The 18,516-nt window shown below is 42.3% G+C and overlaps 3 protein-coding genes across 6 annotated transcripts in view; 2 read left to right on the plus strand and 1 right to left on the minus strand.

Moving 5' to 3' along the window:
* The window catches only part of zc3h15 (zinc finger CCCH-type containing 15), a 6,037-nt gene extending 269 nt beyond the window's left edge, over positions 1-5,768 (plus strand). Inside the window, exons 2-11 of the mRNA XM_034552786.1 lie at positions 1,635-1,730; positions 1,838-1,937; positions 2,049-2,201; positions 2,629-2,720; positions 2,905-3,090; positions 3,797-3,877; positions 3,994-4,059; positions 4,158-4,280; positions 4,618-4,747; positions 4,839-5,768. Coding sequence (XP_034408677.1) covers positions 1,635-1,730; positions 1,838-1,937; positions 2,049-2,201; positions 2,629-2,720; positions 2,905-3,090; positions 3,797-3,877; positions 3,994-4,059; positions 4,158-4,280; positions 4,618-4,747; positions 4,839-5,017 — 1,206 coding nt within the window. The 3' untranslated portion in view covers positions 5,018-5,768. The remainder of the gene's footprint in view (positions 1-1,634; positions 1,731-1,837; positions 1,938-2,048; positions 2,202-2,628; positions 2,721-2,904; positions 3,091-3,796; positions 3,878-3,993; positions 4,060-4,157; positions 4,281-4,617; positions 4,748-4,838) is intronic.
* Positions 5,769-5,994: 226 nt separating this feature from the next.
* rbm45 (RNA binding motif protein 45) lies at positions 5,995-12,485 on the minus strand. Of its 4 annotated transcripts, none has more exons than XM_034552782.1 (13): positions 12,415-12,485; positions 10,429-10,796; positions 9,579-9,701; positions 9,244-9,370; positions 8,943-9,092; positions 8,549-8,626; positions 8,083-8,259; positions 7,772-7,901; positions 7,406-7,499; positions 7,119-7,273; positions 6,953-7,028; positions 6,668-6,798; positions 5,995-6,413 (listed from the first exon to the last, which is right to left on the minus strand). In XM_034552782.1, the coding sequence occupies exons 2-12, from the start codon at positions 10,711-10,713 to the stop codon at positions 6,682-6,684; spliced, it is 1,512 nt and encodes a 503-aa protein (XP_034408673.1). In that variant the 5' UTR covers positions 10,714-10,796; positions 12,415-12,485; the 3' UTR covers positions 5,995-6,413; positions 6,668-6,681. The 4 variants fall into 4 exon arrangements, with proteins under 4 accessions (XP_034408673.1, XP_034408674.1, XP_034408675.1 ...); XM_034552783.1 differs by lacking the exon at positions 12,415-12,485 and adding an exon at positions 10,939-11,038; XM_034552784.1 differs by lacking the exon at positions 12,415-12,485 and having other exon boundaries at positions 8,570-8,626; positions 10,429-11,023.
* Positions 12,486-12,791: 306 nt separating this feature from the next.
* On the plus strand, positions 12,792-16,194 carry LOC117744473 (cytochrome c). Its single transcript, XM_034552787.1, has 3 exons — positions 12,792-12,925; positions 14,424-14,598; positions 14,861-16,194. Exons 2-3 carry the CDS (start codon positions 14,430-14,432, stop codon positions 15,004-15,006), a joined length of 315 nt encoding a protein of 104 aa, XP_034408678.1. The 5' UTR covers positions 12,792-12,925; positions 14,424-14,429; the 3' UTR covers positions 15,007-16,194.
* The last annotated feature ends 2,322 nt before the right edge of the window (positions 16,195-18,516 follow it).

Here is an 18,516-nt window from a genome sequence, read left to right on the forward strand (position 1 = left end):
AGCCGGCTATGCTAACCCGGCCTCGTGACAGGTGGCAGCTTCCCCCCCCCTCTCCCCGACTCTTCGTGAGTATGTCGTGATTAATTTAGTTATTAACAATAATTGTAATCACCACAGTTCAGTCTGGAGCGAGTTCGCCGGCTGTCAGGTGGGGGGGGGGGCGAACTTCATTCGTTTTGATCCCAACGCGTGTGGCTCGATCCGCTAGCTAGGCCGCGCAGCCGCAGTGAGCGTTCCCACTCGGTGGGCTTCAAATGTCCCCTAAAGTCATCAGTTTTAAATGTAACACAATACGTATTTTGTTCGTTTTGTTGTTGGTAATCTTTCCATCGCGTGATTTTTAGCGTGGTTTACTTATATAAACGTCACGTGAGCGGTCGTCGCGCGACGGGCCCGGTTGAGCTTCGGCCTCACGGGGACATGAGGGGCCTGGAACCGATCAAAAGTTTGTATTAAAGAAAAAAACCGACCAAATTCATGTCGATGGCGACGATGTCGCTGCTTTTTCTTTTTTTTTTTTAAAAAAGGAACCATAAAAGCAGGTTGTCGTGTCTCTCGGTGCCGGCTCGCCGTCACGTTCACGGGCTCGGCGACGTGTTCGCGTCACGTTACCAGCTGGTTCACGGCGGCCGAGTCTTGATTTTCAGTTTATTTACTGGTTTAATTACGCGACGTGGACTTTGTGTGTTGGCTCACTAAGAGCTGGTGTTGAACGGTTTAATTGCCTCCAAATCCCATAAATAAATAAACATATTATGTTATTAAAAAGCATTTGTCTGTGTATCTAAAGACCCCACAGACCTCTTTTGTTGTGGGCCACTAACATGTTACTCTGTGGGGGGAATACAGCTTAAACCCCTTTTTTGGTTTACCTCTTTGTTTAAACACTTATGGTGCCCAACTTTCCCCAGAAATAGCAGTCGACCTCAAAATACGGTGTTCTTTTTATATATTTATTTATGTATTTTTGTTTCTAGTATGTTTTGATTTTGATGTCCCCTTTTTTTAATTATTATTATTATTATTATTATCAATGACAATTTGTGTTTACCAATCTCAGTGTGAGTGCCACAGGAAATCAGAGAGAATTGTGGGTCGGGCGATGTAGAGAAAATACAATATACAATTATTATTTTTTACCAAATACCTCCAATATCGATGGGGTAGGGTTGACCTACCGTGCTTTCAGAGAGAGAGAGATTTATGATGCATAATAATCAGTGATAATGACCAAGTGTGTAAATACTAAACCAGTCTGGTAAGATCATAACATATGATTTTAAAACCAGTAAAAGACAACCGTTATGACGTATTAGTATATCCAAAATCTAAGACGATATCTAGTCACGCTTCACAGTATTGATGGTAATGGATTAATTGTCCAGTCTTAATTGTGGGAGGGGCTAACATTATTACATCACACATGGAGTATCCTTTAATTTTTGTCAAGTCATAATGATGAATCTCAGTTGCTTGTTGTTTACATGCGTTGCATTTTGTGGGTTTGTAATAAATGAAAAACGGTGCAGACACTCTTTTTCTTGTTAGGTTCGAACCGCTCGCTTCAGTGACGATATTGGACGTTGTACGGTTTTTATATATATATATATATATATGTTTTGTTTTGTTTCTAGGACAAGACATTTGGCTTGAAGAACAAGAAAGGGGGCAAGCAGCAGAAGTTCATCAAGAACGTTCATCAGCAAGTCAAACCGCCTGGAGCCCGACAGGTCAGGAGTTTTCATCCCTTCGTATCTCTACTTCTTTTCTCCTGGTAATTTCATTGGATGAGATCATTTTTAAATATATCTTTTATGTGTGTGTGTGTGTGGCCCAGGATGGAGATAAGAACAGTAAGAAGACTGAGAAGAAGAAGGAGTTGGACGAACTCAACGAGCTCTTTAAACCGGTAGTCGCTGCTCAGAAAGTCGCCAAAGGTAACCGACGACGACGCCGTCCGTGAACATCGTTTAATTTCTCTTCGGTCCATTGCACTAGAACGGATGACTAACGGTCGATTCCCTCTCCTCCGTTTTTTTTGTCTGCAGGTGTCGATCCAAAGTCGGTGCTGTGCGCCTTCTTCAAGCAGGGCCAGTGCACCAAAGGCGACAAGTGCAAGTTCAGCCACGACTTGACGATGGAGAGGAAATGTGAGAAGAGGAGCCTCTACGTGGACGAGAGGGACGGGGAGCTGGAGAAAGGTGAGCGTTTGGGTCGGGTGACCCCGGGAAGGTGTTGTGAAAACGATGGAGCGCTGAGCGGCGTCATCGCATTGTAATGTTTGATGAGATCGTCCCCGAATGGCTGAAATCAAGTTGGGACAACGTGACATAAGCTGAGTTTGAGGGGGACGGCTCGACATTTAAGTTTAACAATTAGGAGTTTCTGTTTTTAGTTTGTTTTTAATACAAATTTGTCATTTGAAGTGTCGGTATTGTGATAAACGAGGTCGAGATAAACACCCGAAACTTAAAAGCCAAATGAAAATCGGTCTCTAGAAGCACCACGTCACGCTGCGGGAGCCAAACTGCCCCTCACTAAATGAATTAAAACACTGTCTGTAATGTAATGAATCAATAAGGTTTTATTATTCTTTTAAACACTCTTCACTTGTCGTTTCCTCTTCAGACACGATGGACAACTGGGACGAGAAGAAGCTGGAGGAGGTGATCAACAAAAAACACGGAGAGGCGGAGAAGAAGAAAACCCAAACGCAAATTGTAAGTCTGAACATGGAAATAATTAACGATGAATGAAGACGCGTGGAGCTGCGTTATCATTTGATACGATGGAAGATAAAAATAAGATGAAGAGGGCGGGGGGGGGGGGGGAAGAAATGTCTTCACCGGTGTCCCTACGTTGAGATGCACAACGCCGTCTTATGTAACGCCGTCTTCTCCGCAGGTGTGTAAGCACTTCCTGTACGCCATCGAGAACAACAAGTACGGCTGGTTCTGGTCCTGTCCGGTGGGCGGCGACGTCTGCATGTACCGGCACGCCCTGCCGCCCGGCTTCGTGCTGAAGAAGGACAAGAAGAAGGAGGAGAAGGAGGAGGACAAGATCTCGCTGGAAGAACTGATAGAAAACGAGGTACGGGCGACTGGATGGAGGAGCTTCTACAGTTTCCAGCGTGTCACAAAAGGAAATCTCCTTTCACGCTCTGCTTTGAGATTTGTGGTTTAATATGATGGTTTTTAGAAGTTTGGGGGTCAAGGGCACAAACGATGAAGACGTGCATTTAAACCAAAAACAGATTTTTAGAATTAGAAAAGGTTGATGTGGGTGCAGCAGAACAATTAAATGCAAGTTGAATTCAACCGATACCAAAGCGACATCTGGACGGTCGGTCTCGGGACAGGTCCCAGGTTTCTATTTGCCCGGTGGGCGCGAGCAGATAAGGAAGTTAATTTAATATACAACCTTTTTTTTAAATCTTTGTAAACAGATTCCGATTCATAAAAACGTCGCTTTTGATCGATATGGAAACTGTTAACCTTTCCCCGATTCTTTTATGATCAAACAAATATAATTTTCCCATTTGAACATGTTTAATCTGGTCAACAAGTGGGTCGTGGTTTGTTTGTCGTCCGGACGTCAGCTGTACAATCATTAGTGCTTGTAATGATAAAGTAAACTTTAAGAACTGTTGTGCACATTAAATATAAAATACAGCGAGTACCAAAAACGGAAGCCTGGCTAGAAAGACCGGGACCTGTCAGTCAAAAAGGACCCAGAAACCCAAACTGTGGCTCCTCCCATGTGACTTCCCTCTCCTCATCCCTCCGTCTCTCTGCAGCGAGCCGCTCTGGGGGCCAACGTGACTCGGATCACCCTGGACACTTTCCTGGCGTGGAAGAAGAGGAAAAGGCAGGAGAAGGTTAAAAATCTTTGATATATATATATATATATTTTTTTTTTTTTTACGTTCGCACCCCCGTTTGTCCACCAGGAAGGTTCTTCTTACATGTTCTCCCTCTCGGTGCTGTTTGACAGATCGACAAAGCGATGGTGGAGATGGAGAAGAAGAAGGCCGACTTTAAGGCGGGCAAATCGCTAGTGGTGAGTTTAAAAAAAACTTTTCTGCGGTCACGTTTTTAATTTTTACGACGCAGTTGTTTCCACGACGGTACCGGATTCAAACAAACGTGTGTGTGTAGGTGAGCGGGCGCGAGGTGTTCGAGTTCCGACCGGATTTGATCGACGAGGATGACGAAGAGGCGACGGACACTCAGTACATCAGCGGGGAGGAAGACGACGAGGACAACGAGGACGAGGAAAAGGTAACGCGGGCGCAGGATGACTTCAACATGGGTTCGGTGTCTGATGTAGTTTTATAGTTTGTTTAAAACTACATCAGCATCGACCGTGTTGTTCTGGTCTATGTTTTCAGAAAGTTTTATGCGGGTCCTGTAAAGTATTTAAATATTTAGAACACGAGCATTTAGACTGCAGAAATCCTGATGGAGCTTATTACATAACTCCTTATTCAGTGTCATGTTATACTAAATAGATAAGCTAGTTGTTTACTTTTTATTCAACAGTCTCCTGCTCATCTACGTGTTTGTTGTAAAGCCGTCACACGTCCGTCTAAACTTTATTCCCCATGTTTCGCTGCAGGCCGACTCCACAGACATCCAGGACATAGACCTGTCCCGTTTTGTTCCACAAGAGGTCGACCACACGGGCATCACCGTGGCGTCCACGGACCGCTTCACCTCGAGGAACAAGACCCGGCCGACAGACAACGGTGAGCGGGGAGGGTCAAACCTACTATTTGACTTGTCCTTTTTTTAACTTGATAAACAATTTTAAAGACCTCTCGTTCTGCCCGTCCACAGAGGAGCAGCTGAACGGAGCGTGCGGTGGCGCCGAGGCCAACGGGCTTTCGGGGGCCGGGGAGGACGACGACGAGGAGGAGGAAGATGATGAAGAGGTACCGGTGGACGAGAACCTGTTCACGGGGGAAGATCTGGACGAGCTCGACGAGGAACTCAACACACTGGCGATGGAGGACTGAGCGTGAGGGGGAGGAGGGGGAAGGGAGGGGGGAGTTGAACGGACTACGGGACAAAAGGGACCGACTGATGGATGCATGGAGCGAAGCAGCAAGAGACCCAGACGTTTGAATGATTTTAAATTTCAGAGACTCCGGTAATAAAAGCCTGATTATTTCACGACATCACTGCCAGTCTCTCGACGCCTTCTGTTGTTCTGTATCGCCCCCCCTCCCTCTCTCATCTCACCACGTCCTCGGCTTTTTGGCCGGGGGGGGGTTTCCATATTTTCCACACCGGGTCGACTCACGGTCGGATTTCCATTAAAGAGAATTCGGCAGCAGCAAGTTCCGTCTGAGAGAGATTGGTCTTCTTAATCCTAATAAATATTAAATATAGAGATTTTGCAGAGTGAGACATTGTAAGGGCCTTTTTAAAAGAAAAAGAAAGCGCTACACTTGGGACTTCAGTAAATGAAATAACATCGTGGGATGTTTGAGTACTGAAGTCGTCGTACAGCGTAGGACAAAATGAACAGGAGTGATTCTGTTGTAAGAAACTGAATCTGTTCACCTGCTCTTGCAACCAAAAAAAAAAAACCGCTGGAGTTTGAGAATTGGGGTTTATGGATCGTTTCGATCCATATCAAGCTTCTAAATGTCGGCCCTATTTCTGAGACCAGGCTGTAATAATAGCCAAACGGACCCGTTACAACCCAGATTTGTAAATAATGTTCTCATGATGCCTCCTGAAGAAATAAAAGATTACTGTACATCCCAGTGTGTCTTTTATGACTAAAGCAATTATTGCAGGTTGTTCCATTTCTTAGGTTTATGAACATGTTACGTTTCCAGATAAAACATGTTCGCCTGTTATTTATACCAGTTATGAATGTGGCCGCTGTAAGCCAGGATGCAATTGTTCAAAGTCAAACATGAATATATATATAACAATTAACTGACTTATGCATCAGGCAGCTCACAGAAGAGACGAGATGGGGTGAATTGTTCAACGTAGTTTTTATTTTCACTGAGACAAACAAAATGTACAATTACTCTGATTAACACCTTTGAACTAAGCTCAACAAGGAGGGGGGGGGACAGGGAAAATAATAAAGACCAGATCTGGAAAAACAACTGTCTAGATCTTTTCCTGCCAGGATAAAAAATACGGTCAACCACCTGAACTAAAAAGTAACTTGATTATTTACTTTAAAAAAAAGAAAAAGCACAAAAAGACATTGACGCTTACCACAGACGATATATGTGATTAAGACTCCTTTCATTTACTGTTATCAGCAAGGTCACTGGCAAGAAGTATGGTCAGACAGGTGTCAAAGGTCGGGTCAGTGGTCGGGTGGAGGTCTCGATATCGGTCGGTCGGTCGGGTCAGGTGTCATTGTGTCATGACAACAGTCGCCTAGGGAACAAGAAGCTGCAGTGTTATTCACAAGGGGGGAGAAACAACTCGACTGTCAATCACAAACTTGACATGAAAACAGTTTCTTTAGAACTTCTTTTAATAGATCTGCAACACAGATTTTAAGCAATTGAACCATTTTCTGCTGTGTGTGCGCGTTCAAAAACCATGTACGGGATTACAAAAGGATACGTTTTAAAGTGAAATACCAATTCTTCTGTTAATACTGCCGTTGGCTGCAGCAGGAGACTTACCGGTCGTTTGGGTCCTAGTAGGTACGCGGGCGTTTATGGGACTCCTCTCTGGGAGGATCGGCCAGCATCACCTTCATCTTCACTCCGTTGATCACCTGACCGTGGAGCGCCGCCATGGCGTCATCTGCACACTGAGAGCAGAGACCGGGGTGAACGTGTGACTTGCCCACCTCTATTCATCCCTCCATCTTTATCTCCCCTTACGTCAAATGCTGCCTATTTCTCTATTTGGCACGTGTTCAACTTGCATAAGAGTTCGCAACGTTTAACAGTTCAAAGTCTCACCTGTTTTTCTGCATACTTCATGTATCCGACCTTCCTTCCAGGAACCAAGTGGACCTCAATGAGGGAACCATAGCGACTACAAAGACACAGACAGAATCATTCGTGTGTCGCTCTCCTCCAGTCATTCTGCAGCTCGGAAACATGATCAATTTAACCTTTGACCTACCAGAAAACGTCCTCCAGCACATCTGGGGGGAGCGGGGAGGGGCTGAACACGACAAACAAGCGCTCCTTCGCCTTGCATTCGGGCGTGGCGAGCTTCTTCAGAGGCGGCAGGTTGACGTCAGTCTGAATACGGAGCATCGGGGAGACGGGGAAACTCTGGAGGGCATCGACAAAACACACAGGGTGAGCGATTCAGTTTAACATGTTTATGTTTAGACGTTAAAAAGGAACCATGCAGTTAATATAACTTAAATATTTGTGAATCAGGCACGGAGTTGATGTACTTACAGGAGGCTTCATCGATTGGCTGGAGGAAGGTCCATTCCATGGCGCAGACATCATCTGAGTAGCAACAAACTGCATCGCCATGCGACCTACAGGACTACAACACGGGAACACGGTTCATGCTGATCTTCAGGGGGGTTGGACCAAAACACTTCAGACTAGAACGTATACGCTCTAAAAACAGATATGATTTGTGTCTATATTTTGTGTTTCCAATATAATTGTTATGGTCATTATAAACCTTTTGGTGTACTTTTAAATCAACATTTGTATTGAAAACTAGCAATTACACCGTATTGTGATGATTACTGCTAAGACAATGGTTTACGTGGGGTGTGTGTGTGTGTGTGTGTGTGTGTGTGTGTGTACCTGCCGCGGTCCTCTCCGTCATCAACAAAATTGACCAACAGTCTGTTGCCGGGTGGATATTCAAATCCATTCAGCTTTTCCTTGGCATAAACCGATGATCCAAGATTGGCGTAGCGAATCAGAGCGTGACCTGAGGCCGACGGGACAAGTTTAGAGTCATCATAAAAAATGCCGGTAGCTAGAAGACATCAACACGCAGAGACAACTACAGGATACCAATCGAGCTTAAACCATAACTTTCGCTCCTATCCGACGAACAGGATTACGGCTCACAGGAGAATAAAGCCTGTACTTTGTGTTCCACCACTGACCTTTGCTCATTCCATAAGCGTCTCTCTGCAGCTCACAGTATTCCATGCAAGGGATGATGTCAAAGAGGGCAAAGACCTGCTCCTGGGAAAGCGCGGCCCGCGTCGACATCATCAGGCACCGCGTGAAGTCCCCGGTGGGGCTGCGGTAGTCCATGGCCGGGTAGTTGCCAGGGTCAGCTGGAGAGAGACGCCGGGGTCAAGAACAGGACAGAGACAACTACAGTCAGGGACTGCCAGCAGCATTACATTACATGTAGCACATGACTTTTGACCATCATACGACTAGGCTTCTCCTGTCCTGTTTTCTTCAGCTAAGAAATGTGCCAAAATCAGGTGAATCACGTCTTTTACAGATCTTGAACTATAAAATTGACAATTTCGTTATCTCCCGTCTAAATTATTGTGACATGTTTAATTCCCACTTATTCATTCTCGGGCTCCCCAACAGTGTCAATGTGTAGCCTACATTGTTCAAATCTATGATTACTTGCTAGCAGTCTTCTTCTCTGTTGCGTTGCTGTGTTTCTGGGCGCGTTACCGCCACCTGTAGATTAGTGGAATAATGTAAAATAACTGACAGGAAAACTGGAACCTGCTAAAAAAAAAAACATTGCTAGCGATGCTAAAAAAAAAAGGAAATCAAAAACGCCTTCGGCTTACATTTTAAACACTAGCTTGTGCATCACCCAAGTGCTTTTAAGTTTAATGTAAATCTGACAGCAGACACAAAATACAGGAATCAGTGCTGTGTGTCTTACGCCTGAATGACTTGTGCTGATCACGGGCTTAGAACTAAAAACTTTAAAAGCCTAATAAATACAACGATAAATACTGAATAAGGATGTCAAACGACTCCGTACCCATCGGGAAGGCATACTGGTTCGAGGAGTCACCACCACCACCACCACCACCACCGCCGCCACCGGAGTAATCGCCTCTGGACATTCCCCCGGAGTAGTCTTCTGTTGCTGGGGCCTTGGTGCGAGGTTCAGCCAGGATGGCCCTGTAAGCTAATAACACCATAATCAATGCCACAGTTCTGAGACATAGTAATGATGATTGTATGAACTAACTCATGACATTAAAGTCCAGTACTTTTTCCTTCGGCAACTTCTACCACAAATAATGAACCAGCAAAAAGGTCATTTGAAAGCGCCTCACTTTTGTCACAGTTCTCTATGGCGACGGCAGCTTGGGAGGGTTTGTAGTACCTCACGTAGCCCAGGCCTTTACTTTCCCCTGTGGTCTTGTTCTTGATGATCACACAATACTCAATATCACCGTAGTCCTGAAGAGAGAAAACAGAGAGAAACAAAGCCTGGGATAAACAGATTTGTATTCATCCTGCTAGAAACATTAGTCAAGGTCTCCAAGGTTATAGACAATATTCTAGGTTGTTGTGATAGTTCAGAGAGCCGTAAATTAAAGAATCAACTCAAAATAAGATGTAAAAAGACATTAGTTTAATTAAGATGGGAATAAAGAGATGAAGTTACTTTGAATGTGTCCTTAAGGTCTTCCTCAGAGAAATGTTTGGGGATCATGACGAAGATCCTGGTCAACTCCTCGTCCTCGACGTCTCGGTGTCTCGTGGAAGAGCGCGACTGGGCAATGAACACCTGCACGGGCAACCGGGGAAGGAACATGGTTACAGACTCAAAACCCTCGTGAACCCTCCATCACAGACGCATGTAGAGTCCCTCATAACCACCAATGGAAAATAACAGACTACTCGTTTGTTTTTCCAAAATTAAAATAGTTATTGGCCAAATTCGTTGCACATACAAGGAATTTGACTAGGTGAAATGTGCATTAAAATAAACATTCATGGAATAAAACAAACACAAACATAGCAATAGTAGGTAAATATGGTAAACAACAAACAGATAACAGTACTTTAAAACATATACTATATATATTATAAAATATAAGTGGCACGTGTATTTTAATAATACACATGGCACTTTTAATGTATAAAATAGACTTGTATTATGAAGCTTCATGGCTTGTTGTGTATGACTGGCATTAAAGAGATTTAATCAATTTATACTCTAAAGAGTACGCCCACTTTATTTTAGCATTCAAATCAAATGGAAATCATCCAGTTTCACTAATAAATGTCACAAAACAGGAAAGTCAGAAGCAATAAAAGTGGAATCTTTTTTTTTTAACCTTAAATTATATCGATATTGTTTGTAACTATATTTTTTGTTAATTAAAAAAAAAAAAAACAGGAAACATGTTGACTCCCTCCCCTTTGGTGTTACGTTAGGAAGGAGTCCAACGTTTCAACCGACTCTTAAGTCATCTTAACGGGGGGTTTAGCGACCTAACCGTCGCCGTTACCTTGACGGGCTTGGTCCCTTCCATCAGCACTTTGCCGTGCATGTCCTCCATGGCCAGGCAGGCCTGCGATGACTTTGCGAATTTCACATACGCGATGCCTTTGGACTCCTTTGTCTGCTTGTCTTTGACGACCCACACCCCGTGGATGTCTCCGAACACGGAGAAACTCTCCCGAAGCTCATCCTCGGTTATGGAGCGACTCGTGACCACGAAAAGCCGACTGTTGGGCGGTTCGTCGAGGTTTTCGGTTTGTTTGGCGTTGTTGTTTGCGGGGTAGTCCTCCATCTTGTCTTCCTCCCAGGCTAAACTGCGCGAGGCTGAAAGTAGCCGTTGGTGCTGCCTTCACGTGCGACTCGGAACCTTCCCATCTTCTTCCGGAAATTCGGCGATCACGAAATGAAAAGCAGTACCGTTAAAACTATATGGATCATTATCCATATACAAAAAGACCGTTTATTTATGTATGACTTCAGGCATTTAGTAGCGGCTTACATTCACATTCGTACGTACTTAGTTTTGAATATTGCTCTGCAAAAATACACGTTGCTTATTGAGTTTGTTTACTCCTTTCTTGGCAGTAAGTCAGTTATATAAATTCCCAGCTTTTTGAATCTATCAGTAGCGCTGGTAGCAGAAGATAGTGACCGCTTACTGCCACCTAGTGTACGGGAGTTGTACTAGCACTCTCCTGTTCTCGTTTACTAAATAACGCTAGAATTCTCGCGATGACACGAATTCAGTTGAGAATCTTGTGACAACAAACTATTTTTTTTAGCCTACCGGTACTTCGAATACATACCTTAATCTCACCTCTGTATCATAATGTGACGGGCTTGGTCCCTTCCATCAGCACTTTGCCGTGCATGTCCTTAGTATTTTTCAATATGTTTAGAAAGAAAAATAGTAAAAAGTTGTTTCCCATATTTATATATTATTGCAGTTTTTTGTTTTTATTATTTACTATTGTTTTATTACATGTCAATGTTTATTGTTATGCACCTTTCACCATGTCAAATTCCTTGTATGTTCAACGTACTTGGCAACTCAACGATTCGGATTCTAAACAACAACAACAACAAATTAAATGGACAACTATATTAGATTTATGTGCTTGATTAAGTATGTTATGCTATTACGCCAAGCACAACCCAGCCGCTGATGATCTTGGATCAGAGGCATGTGACTTATGGGGTTGGAGTGAGGGTCCCAGGAATGATTGATATGTGCACACCATATGGCGTCTGTGTGTGTGTAGTACAGGGTGACCTTTATGATGACAGATGATTAGATTATAATAGATTTATTGTGGTATACTCATGTATATATACACACAGGTATAAATACGGACATAAACTATATGTATATAAGGAAAACATTTAAGTGAGAGTGTTTGAAGCACAGCCTATTCTATAGCAACATATTATTAGACTGAGGGAGTTATGATGACAAGTCACCCCGTTTGAACTCATTCACCACATTGAACAGTAAAGGCGACGGTGCATTTGAGGTGTTGGGTGGTCACCTTTAGTTTTATTAAATCATATTTCTTACTGATGTGTTGGTCCCTATTTAAATTGTTAAGAACATTTGTGATGTCTGCTTCACGGAGGGCGCTGCATGTATACATGTTTACTTTAATATTACACTATTATTGTCACTGGTATATAGATATAGGTAGCTAGATCAAATGTCTCTTCTTGCTTATCAAAATTACAGTTAGTTAGTTACTAACTGTTAGTTACAGGTAAGTGGTAACGTTTTCTGAAGTTATTTTTTTGTGAATTATTTATTTATTGACTTGACTTGGCTTCCTATTCATATTGAAGATAATTCACCAAGCCTATAGCTTGAATTGTATCTGAAAGCAGCATTTTATATAGAGTCAAAACACGAGGATATTTTACAATTTTCCCGAATATAATTGGCAAATTGTACTTAGATAGGTACTTCACTCCGTCCTTAATGACAGTAAATAAATATACATACACGTTTGTGTATACAGGCGATGGATTTCCTTATAAGGCGACTCCAGCAGGTGCCTTTTGCTCCAGAGGAAGCAGGGGAATGCGACAAGACGCGTGCACGTGTACCAAATTACATTGATCGCGTCCTTCTCGGATCCTCGTCTCATCTTCTACGAGAATAGAGCGGATCTGCAACTTCATATGAAAAAAAAAAAAAATTGTAAGTACATTTTTTCAAAGGAGCGAGTTTTATCTGTGTGTCTTTTTTTTTTTTTTAGCTCTTAATAAATAAAGCTATTTTTAAAGTCGGGTAAGGAAACATCTATTTCATAGAAATGGAACGCGGCCGGATTGAAAGGGTGGGAGGGGGCTCTACGTCAGGATCTGAACCCCGGTCACGTGACTGGACGATGACGCCAAAAGCCGGTGCCTCTAAAGTGAAGTGACCTTCTTTACGTCCGCCAGAAGCCCACCGCTCACCGGCCGAGAGAAGCGTCTTACACCTGCACGGCAGTGATTTTTAAACCCAAAAGGTAATTATTTACATTTCACATAGAGCCGTTATGTATAATATATCCACACATATCGGGGTCTGAGAGGATTTTTATTGTTATTCAAACGGAAGAAAAAGGAGCCGTAACGGTTTACGTTAGCGCGGATGTTGGTGAATAGCTCGGTTGCTCCCTTTGCGTAACTCCAACGGGTTAACCCGCCGAGTCCGTTATTCAAGCGTAATGAGGCATTTTAATGTCGGATGTCGGTGTTGTTCGAAAGGATTTAAGCTCGTTCTCAATGTCTCGCGGACTCGGTAACAGTGTTATCAAGCTAGGTTAACACCGCACTGGATATCCGGACGTCGACATTGAAGCATCCTTGACGTCCCGAATAGGTGACTCATCCCCCCCGACCTTCCCTAGTATTCTGACCGACCTTTACGTAACTAAGCTAACGTTAGCTAACGCTAGCTAGCTGCTAGTGAGATATACGTTAGGTTAACGTCTGCATAAGAAGGATGCTTTTGCTTTGCTGCTGTGTGTCCTTGAAGGAAAGGATGCGAGACATCCGGGAACCCCCGCCATGTTGGAGGCTCGCTGAGGATTTATGCAAATTACATTATTATTATTTTTTACAGCTAAAAGGTGTAACGTATCAGGCCTTTTAGTGTGGCTTATATTAATATAAAAATGATCAATTTACCGGTTAGCTAACCTAGTTAGATGTCACGTAACTCGGGTCATCCCTTAAATAAATGTTAGATTCCTGTGAGATTTAAGTCTTTATTTTGCACCACCCGCTGTATATTATATGTGTGTTTAAGCGTCTACTGATTTGTGGATGAACGTGGAGCTTATTTAAAGTGTAATAATAATAATAATAATCCATATAGTGCTTTTCAAGATACTCAAAGAAACTTTACATTATACACGGGGAGCAATGCAGGGTTAAGTGTCTTGCTCAAGGACACATCGACTAGGGCGGGGATTGAACTGCCAACCTCTTGATTGAAAGACGGGCGTGCTAACCACTGACCCATAGTCGCCCCACAAAGTATAAACGCTGCTTTATGAGTGCGTCGTGAAGGCTTGTTTTAGGGACCCGAAATGGAAAGGGGCATCACACCGGTGTCACCCGTCACGTGGAGTACACTGTATTTACTCCACGCTCCACGTGGCGGGGGGGGGGGGGGGCAGGTGTTCTCGTGATGCAACCCGAGCTGGGGCCTCGCTATTTGCGGTGACGTAACGGGAGCTGGCTGGGAGGCCGTGTTCCTGTGCACGTTTCATGTCACATTTCCTTGAAGTGACCTCGGCAGGGAGGGAGGGGGGCGATGTCACACCTTACAGACTGCGGCGCTACAGGTGCAGATAAAGTCGTCACCTGAAACGACCTTCACAAGATGACCTTCAGACTGAATTAACCCCCTAACTACTGTCTGTGACTAGTAGAATCCACAGTTGTACTCGTAGCTCTGGCACACATAGGTGTTTATAATATAACTAAACACGCACGACTTATTGTCCTTTCCCGCAGCTGACTATGGGAGACGTGGCCAAGGGAAAGAAGGCGTTTGTCCAGAAGTGTGCCCAGTGCCACACGGTAGAGGACGGGGGCAAGCACAAGGTGGGCCCCAACCTCTGGGGTCTGTTCGGACGCAAGACCGGCCAGGCCCAGGGCTATTCGTACACGGACGCCAACAAGAGCAAAGGTCAGTTCACTGGTGGTTGAATGTGGCCTTGCGATGTAGGTCGAGGGAAGTGAGGGGGAGGTATTTTAAATACTCTGTGTTACAGCGGGTACGTAACTACTACTAATGGGATGTAGCTTTCTGCGTCATAACTAGTAATATTAGTATTTTCTTTTTTTTGTTGTTGATTGATTGCCTTTTTGGTGGAACTTTGACCAAAGACACATCGCCCAGCTTACGTTGTTTACCCTGCTCTCATCACTGGTCGTGCGTCTTCTCCCAGGTATTGTGTGGGAGGAGGGCACCTTGATGGAGTACCTGGAGAACCCCAAGAAGTACATTCCTGGAACCAAAATGATCTTCGCCGGCATCAAAAAGAAGGGAGAGCGCCAGGACCTCATTGCCTACCTGAAATCAGCAACGTCATGAAGTAGTCATTAAATTCCGAATAATGTCATATACATTTTTTTTTTTTTTTTAATTTTAATTATTATTAGGCTCAGACATGCTCAGTATGCAGTTTTATGTTCAGCCATTTGTACTCTTAAGTTATGTCGTCTACGGTTAGAAAAGTGACACTTTATGGTCAGAATGTAAGCAATCGATCAAATTGCCAAACATAAAACTACAGACTGTTTTTATTTTTATTTTTTGTGGATCCGTAATTAGATTTTTTGTGGATCCGTAATTAGAAGGAAAACTAAGCCCGTTATTTAAAATGTCTAATGTTGATAGGTCGCCTGACCTGCCACTCATTCTGTTTTTTTTCCATGACAACACATGTCTGGTACTTCCTGTACTCCATCAATGACATTTTAAAACTTATTACTAAAAAGAGTAACCTATGTTCAGCTACATCGAGTGAAACAGGGTGAAAATCTGGATCTTTGGTGGTTAACTGGTGCCGACTCTCAATCTACTCCCAGCTTTTCACGGCAACTGGAGTTTCTAACCTTTGAAGATGTGACAGTATATATACTGTATGTGTATATATATATATATATATATATATATATATATATATATATATATATATATATATATATATATTGGTGGTCAGAAACTACCGCTTGCCGTGAATGCTCAATAAACGTGTTGCATTCAAGGATCCGTTACTGAAGCAGCCCCTCTGAGCTCATGTTTTTAACCCCGTCAGTCATCAGACTCGGTACAATTTTTTATTTTTTATTTAAATTTTTTCTGATTACTGCCTCCTTACAGCTAAGAATTGCGGGATATATATATATATATATATATATATATATATATATATATATATATATGAATGCCTTCAAAAGCACCAACAAGCTGTGAAATCAGCTGGCACACAATCACCGTGCCGACGTACGGTGCGGAGATACTGAAGAGGATCTATCTGACTTGAAGGAAGATGTTGTTATTTACCTGGTTTCACAGGCCCGATAGAGTGTCGTTTTAACTTATTTTACTGTAATCTGACTGCATCTGTGAAATGTTTTGACGGGGCTGCTTGCTGTCGGTGTAAACACAGCGAAACACTGTCTGCACATGAACAATATGGTAATGCTGCGCGGTGTAGACGTGGAAAGGATGGATGAAGACTCAAATAAAAAGACAACTTCCATAAATACAAACAAGGCCGGTCGTCTCCTCATTGAAACTCGTTTGGGGTTTTTGAGAGTAAACGGTGATAAACAATAACATACTTTATTATTTTCTTTCTTTTTTCCTTTTAAAGCTGTTGACGTTTAACAGAAGCTTTTATTTGGGACGAATGATGTGAAATATTTTATGCTGAAAGATGGTCAGGAAAATTTGTAAAAAAAAAAAATATATATAATATATTGGCGAAGAATATAACTGTAAATTAAATACAAATATTTTAAGCTGAAAGATTGTCAGGAAAACTGGTAAAAAAAAATATATATATATATTATATATTGGCGAAGAATATAACTAAGTTACCCGTAAACTAAATATAATTAATCTTTTTCCTTTTTCTTTTTTTTTTCTCTTCAGTCAAGACATTTTTAATGCGAGTGACGCAAACCTAATCCTCTAAAAAGAAAGTGTAAACGCAACCGGTGCAAAGTCGATCCACCCGTGGTTGAGTTGGCCTCCAGTCACACCTGTTCCCCGAGTGTTGTTACGTAATCCTGCACCTGTTTCTAGGAATCCGAGGGCAGCTGAGTTCACGTCTCAAAGCTCAGCTGAGACGAGTCCGCATGAGTCTTCAAACAATACACTGTAATGCTGTATTTTAACAAGGAAAAATACAATTAAGATAAACCAGCTGTTGAGAAATTCTGATCTCATTTAGAAGAAGTATTCTAAGTAGTATATAAAACTCACGCATTTAAAATGTTACATTGTGTAAATGTACAAAAAAACGTAGCAGGGTTTCAAAAGTCACTTTGCAGCTCATTTCAGAATAATGTCAATTATATTATTGGATTGTGATTATTATAATACATCAATGTGTGCATCACTTTACTATTGCAGCTGGTAAATACTTATTTATATTATATATGTGCTGGGTAGCTTGAGAATTATCCCCCATGCGCTCAATACTATTATTGATAAACTATAAAGTATTGTGACAATTGATCAATACATCCGTATTCATATTATTATAGACAATGTGTTGATTATATTTTGGATTGTTAAGTAACTAGTAACTAAAGTTATCAAATACATGTAGTGGGATAAAAAAAGTAATTTAATTAAAATGTAATAAGTCCAAGTAAATCACAATTATACGTTTGTGTTTGCTGTGACATTAAAAAAAAGACAAATGTTACATGATACTTTAAAATTACACTGACATTTAAAGAGGGCGACATACCAAGGTACACACACACTTACACAAACAGTCAGCTGTAAACGAGGGTCTCCCTTTTGAGATATAAATACAGCTGACACATGACCAAACTACAGTGACAGGTGTGTGTGTGTGTGTGTGTGTGTGTTACACATAACTCAGTCTATATCTGAGGCTTTATGAGCTTACAATATTATTGACACCAAAAGGTTGTGTCTGTATTGAAACAGGAAACAGCAGTACTGCTTTGACTACAAACACGCACACACACACACACACACACACACACACACACACACTTCACACACACACACGTTTGTCTTTCATTACTCATGAGGACCCTCAGTGACGGTCCTCAGCCCCTAAATTTAAACCTTTATAATAAAGGGCGTATCGAGTGACAACGTGAAAGGTGTCGCTCGTCGTGCTGAAACCAAAGAGAATCATCAGTGAGAATCTTCTGCTCCCATCGGCTTTATGCAGCTTCAAGGTGACTTTCGGCTCATCGTTAAGCTTGTTAAACCATCCAAAGGCTAACTCGTTAGCTACATTAATTCTGGCAAAGCAAAAGTAATCCACGGACTTTCATTCAGGAGAAGAACCGCTGCACATGAATTACATTTTGCAATACAACCCCCACACTAATGATAGCATAAAGATATTATGGTGTAATATATTCGGCCACAAGAGGGCGCCACCGTCCACAGAATTGTCTTGACCTAACAGCCTTTTTTGTGTTCCTGTGTTTTTTAGTGAATGCATCACTTATAAAACTTGGTTACACATGTACTTTAATACTTGGTTTGCCATATTTAATTTCCACGCATATGGTTTCCCTTTAATTTATGTTGCCAATGTAAATTCAAAAAGATTTTCATTTTTTCATTTTAACATTTAAATAAGGAATGATAGTCCTTAATTGTATAGTCCTTAAAGAGCTAAATGGGAATTTATTTACCACTATTTTACCCCATGTGTTGTTAATTCCAGCAGGTGATCTCATTGGCTGTCCATCTTGCAGGGCAGTTGAATTCAGTAATGGTTTACCACTCAATAAACAATCTCATGTGGAGAATCCTCTCGCTCACACAACGGCGTTGAGGCGTAAACATGGCGGCCGCAGAATGAGGAGACGAAGT

This window comes from Cyclopterus lumpus, chromosome 15, assembly GCF_009769545.1.
Source record: "Cyclopterus lumpus isolate fCycLum1 chromosome 15, fCycLum1.pri, whole genome shotgun sequence".
NCBI classification, from domain to species: Eukaryota; Metazoa; Chordata; class Actinopteri; order Perciformes; family Cyclopteridae; genus Cyclopterus; species Cyclopterus lumpus.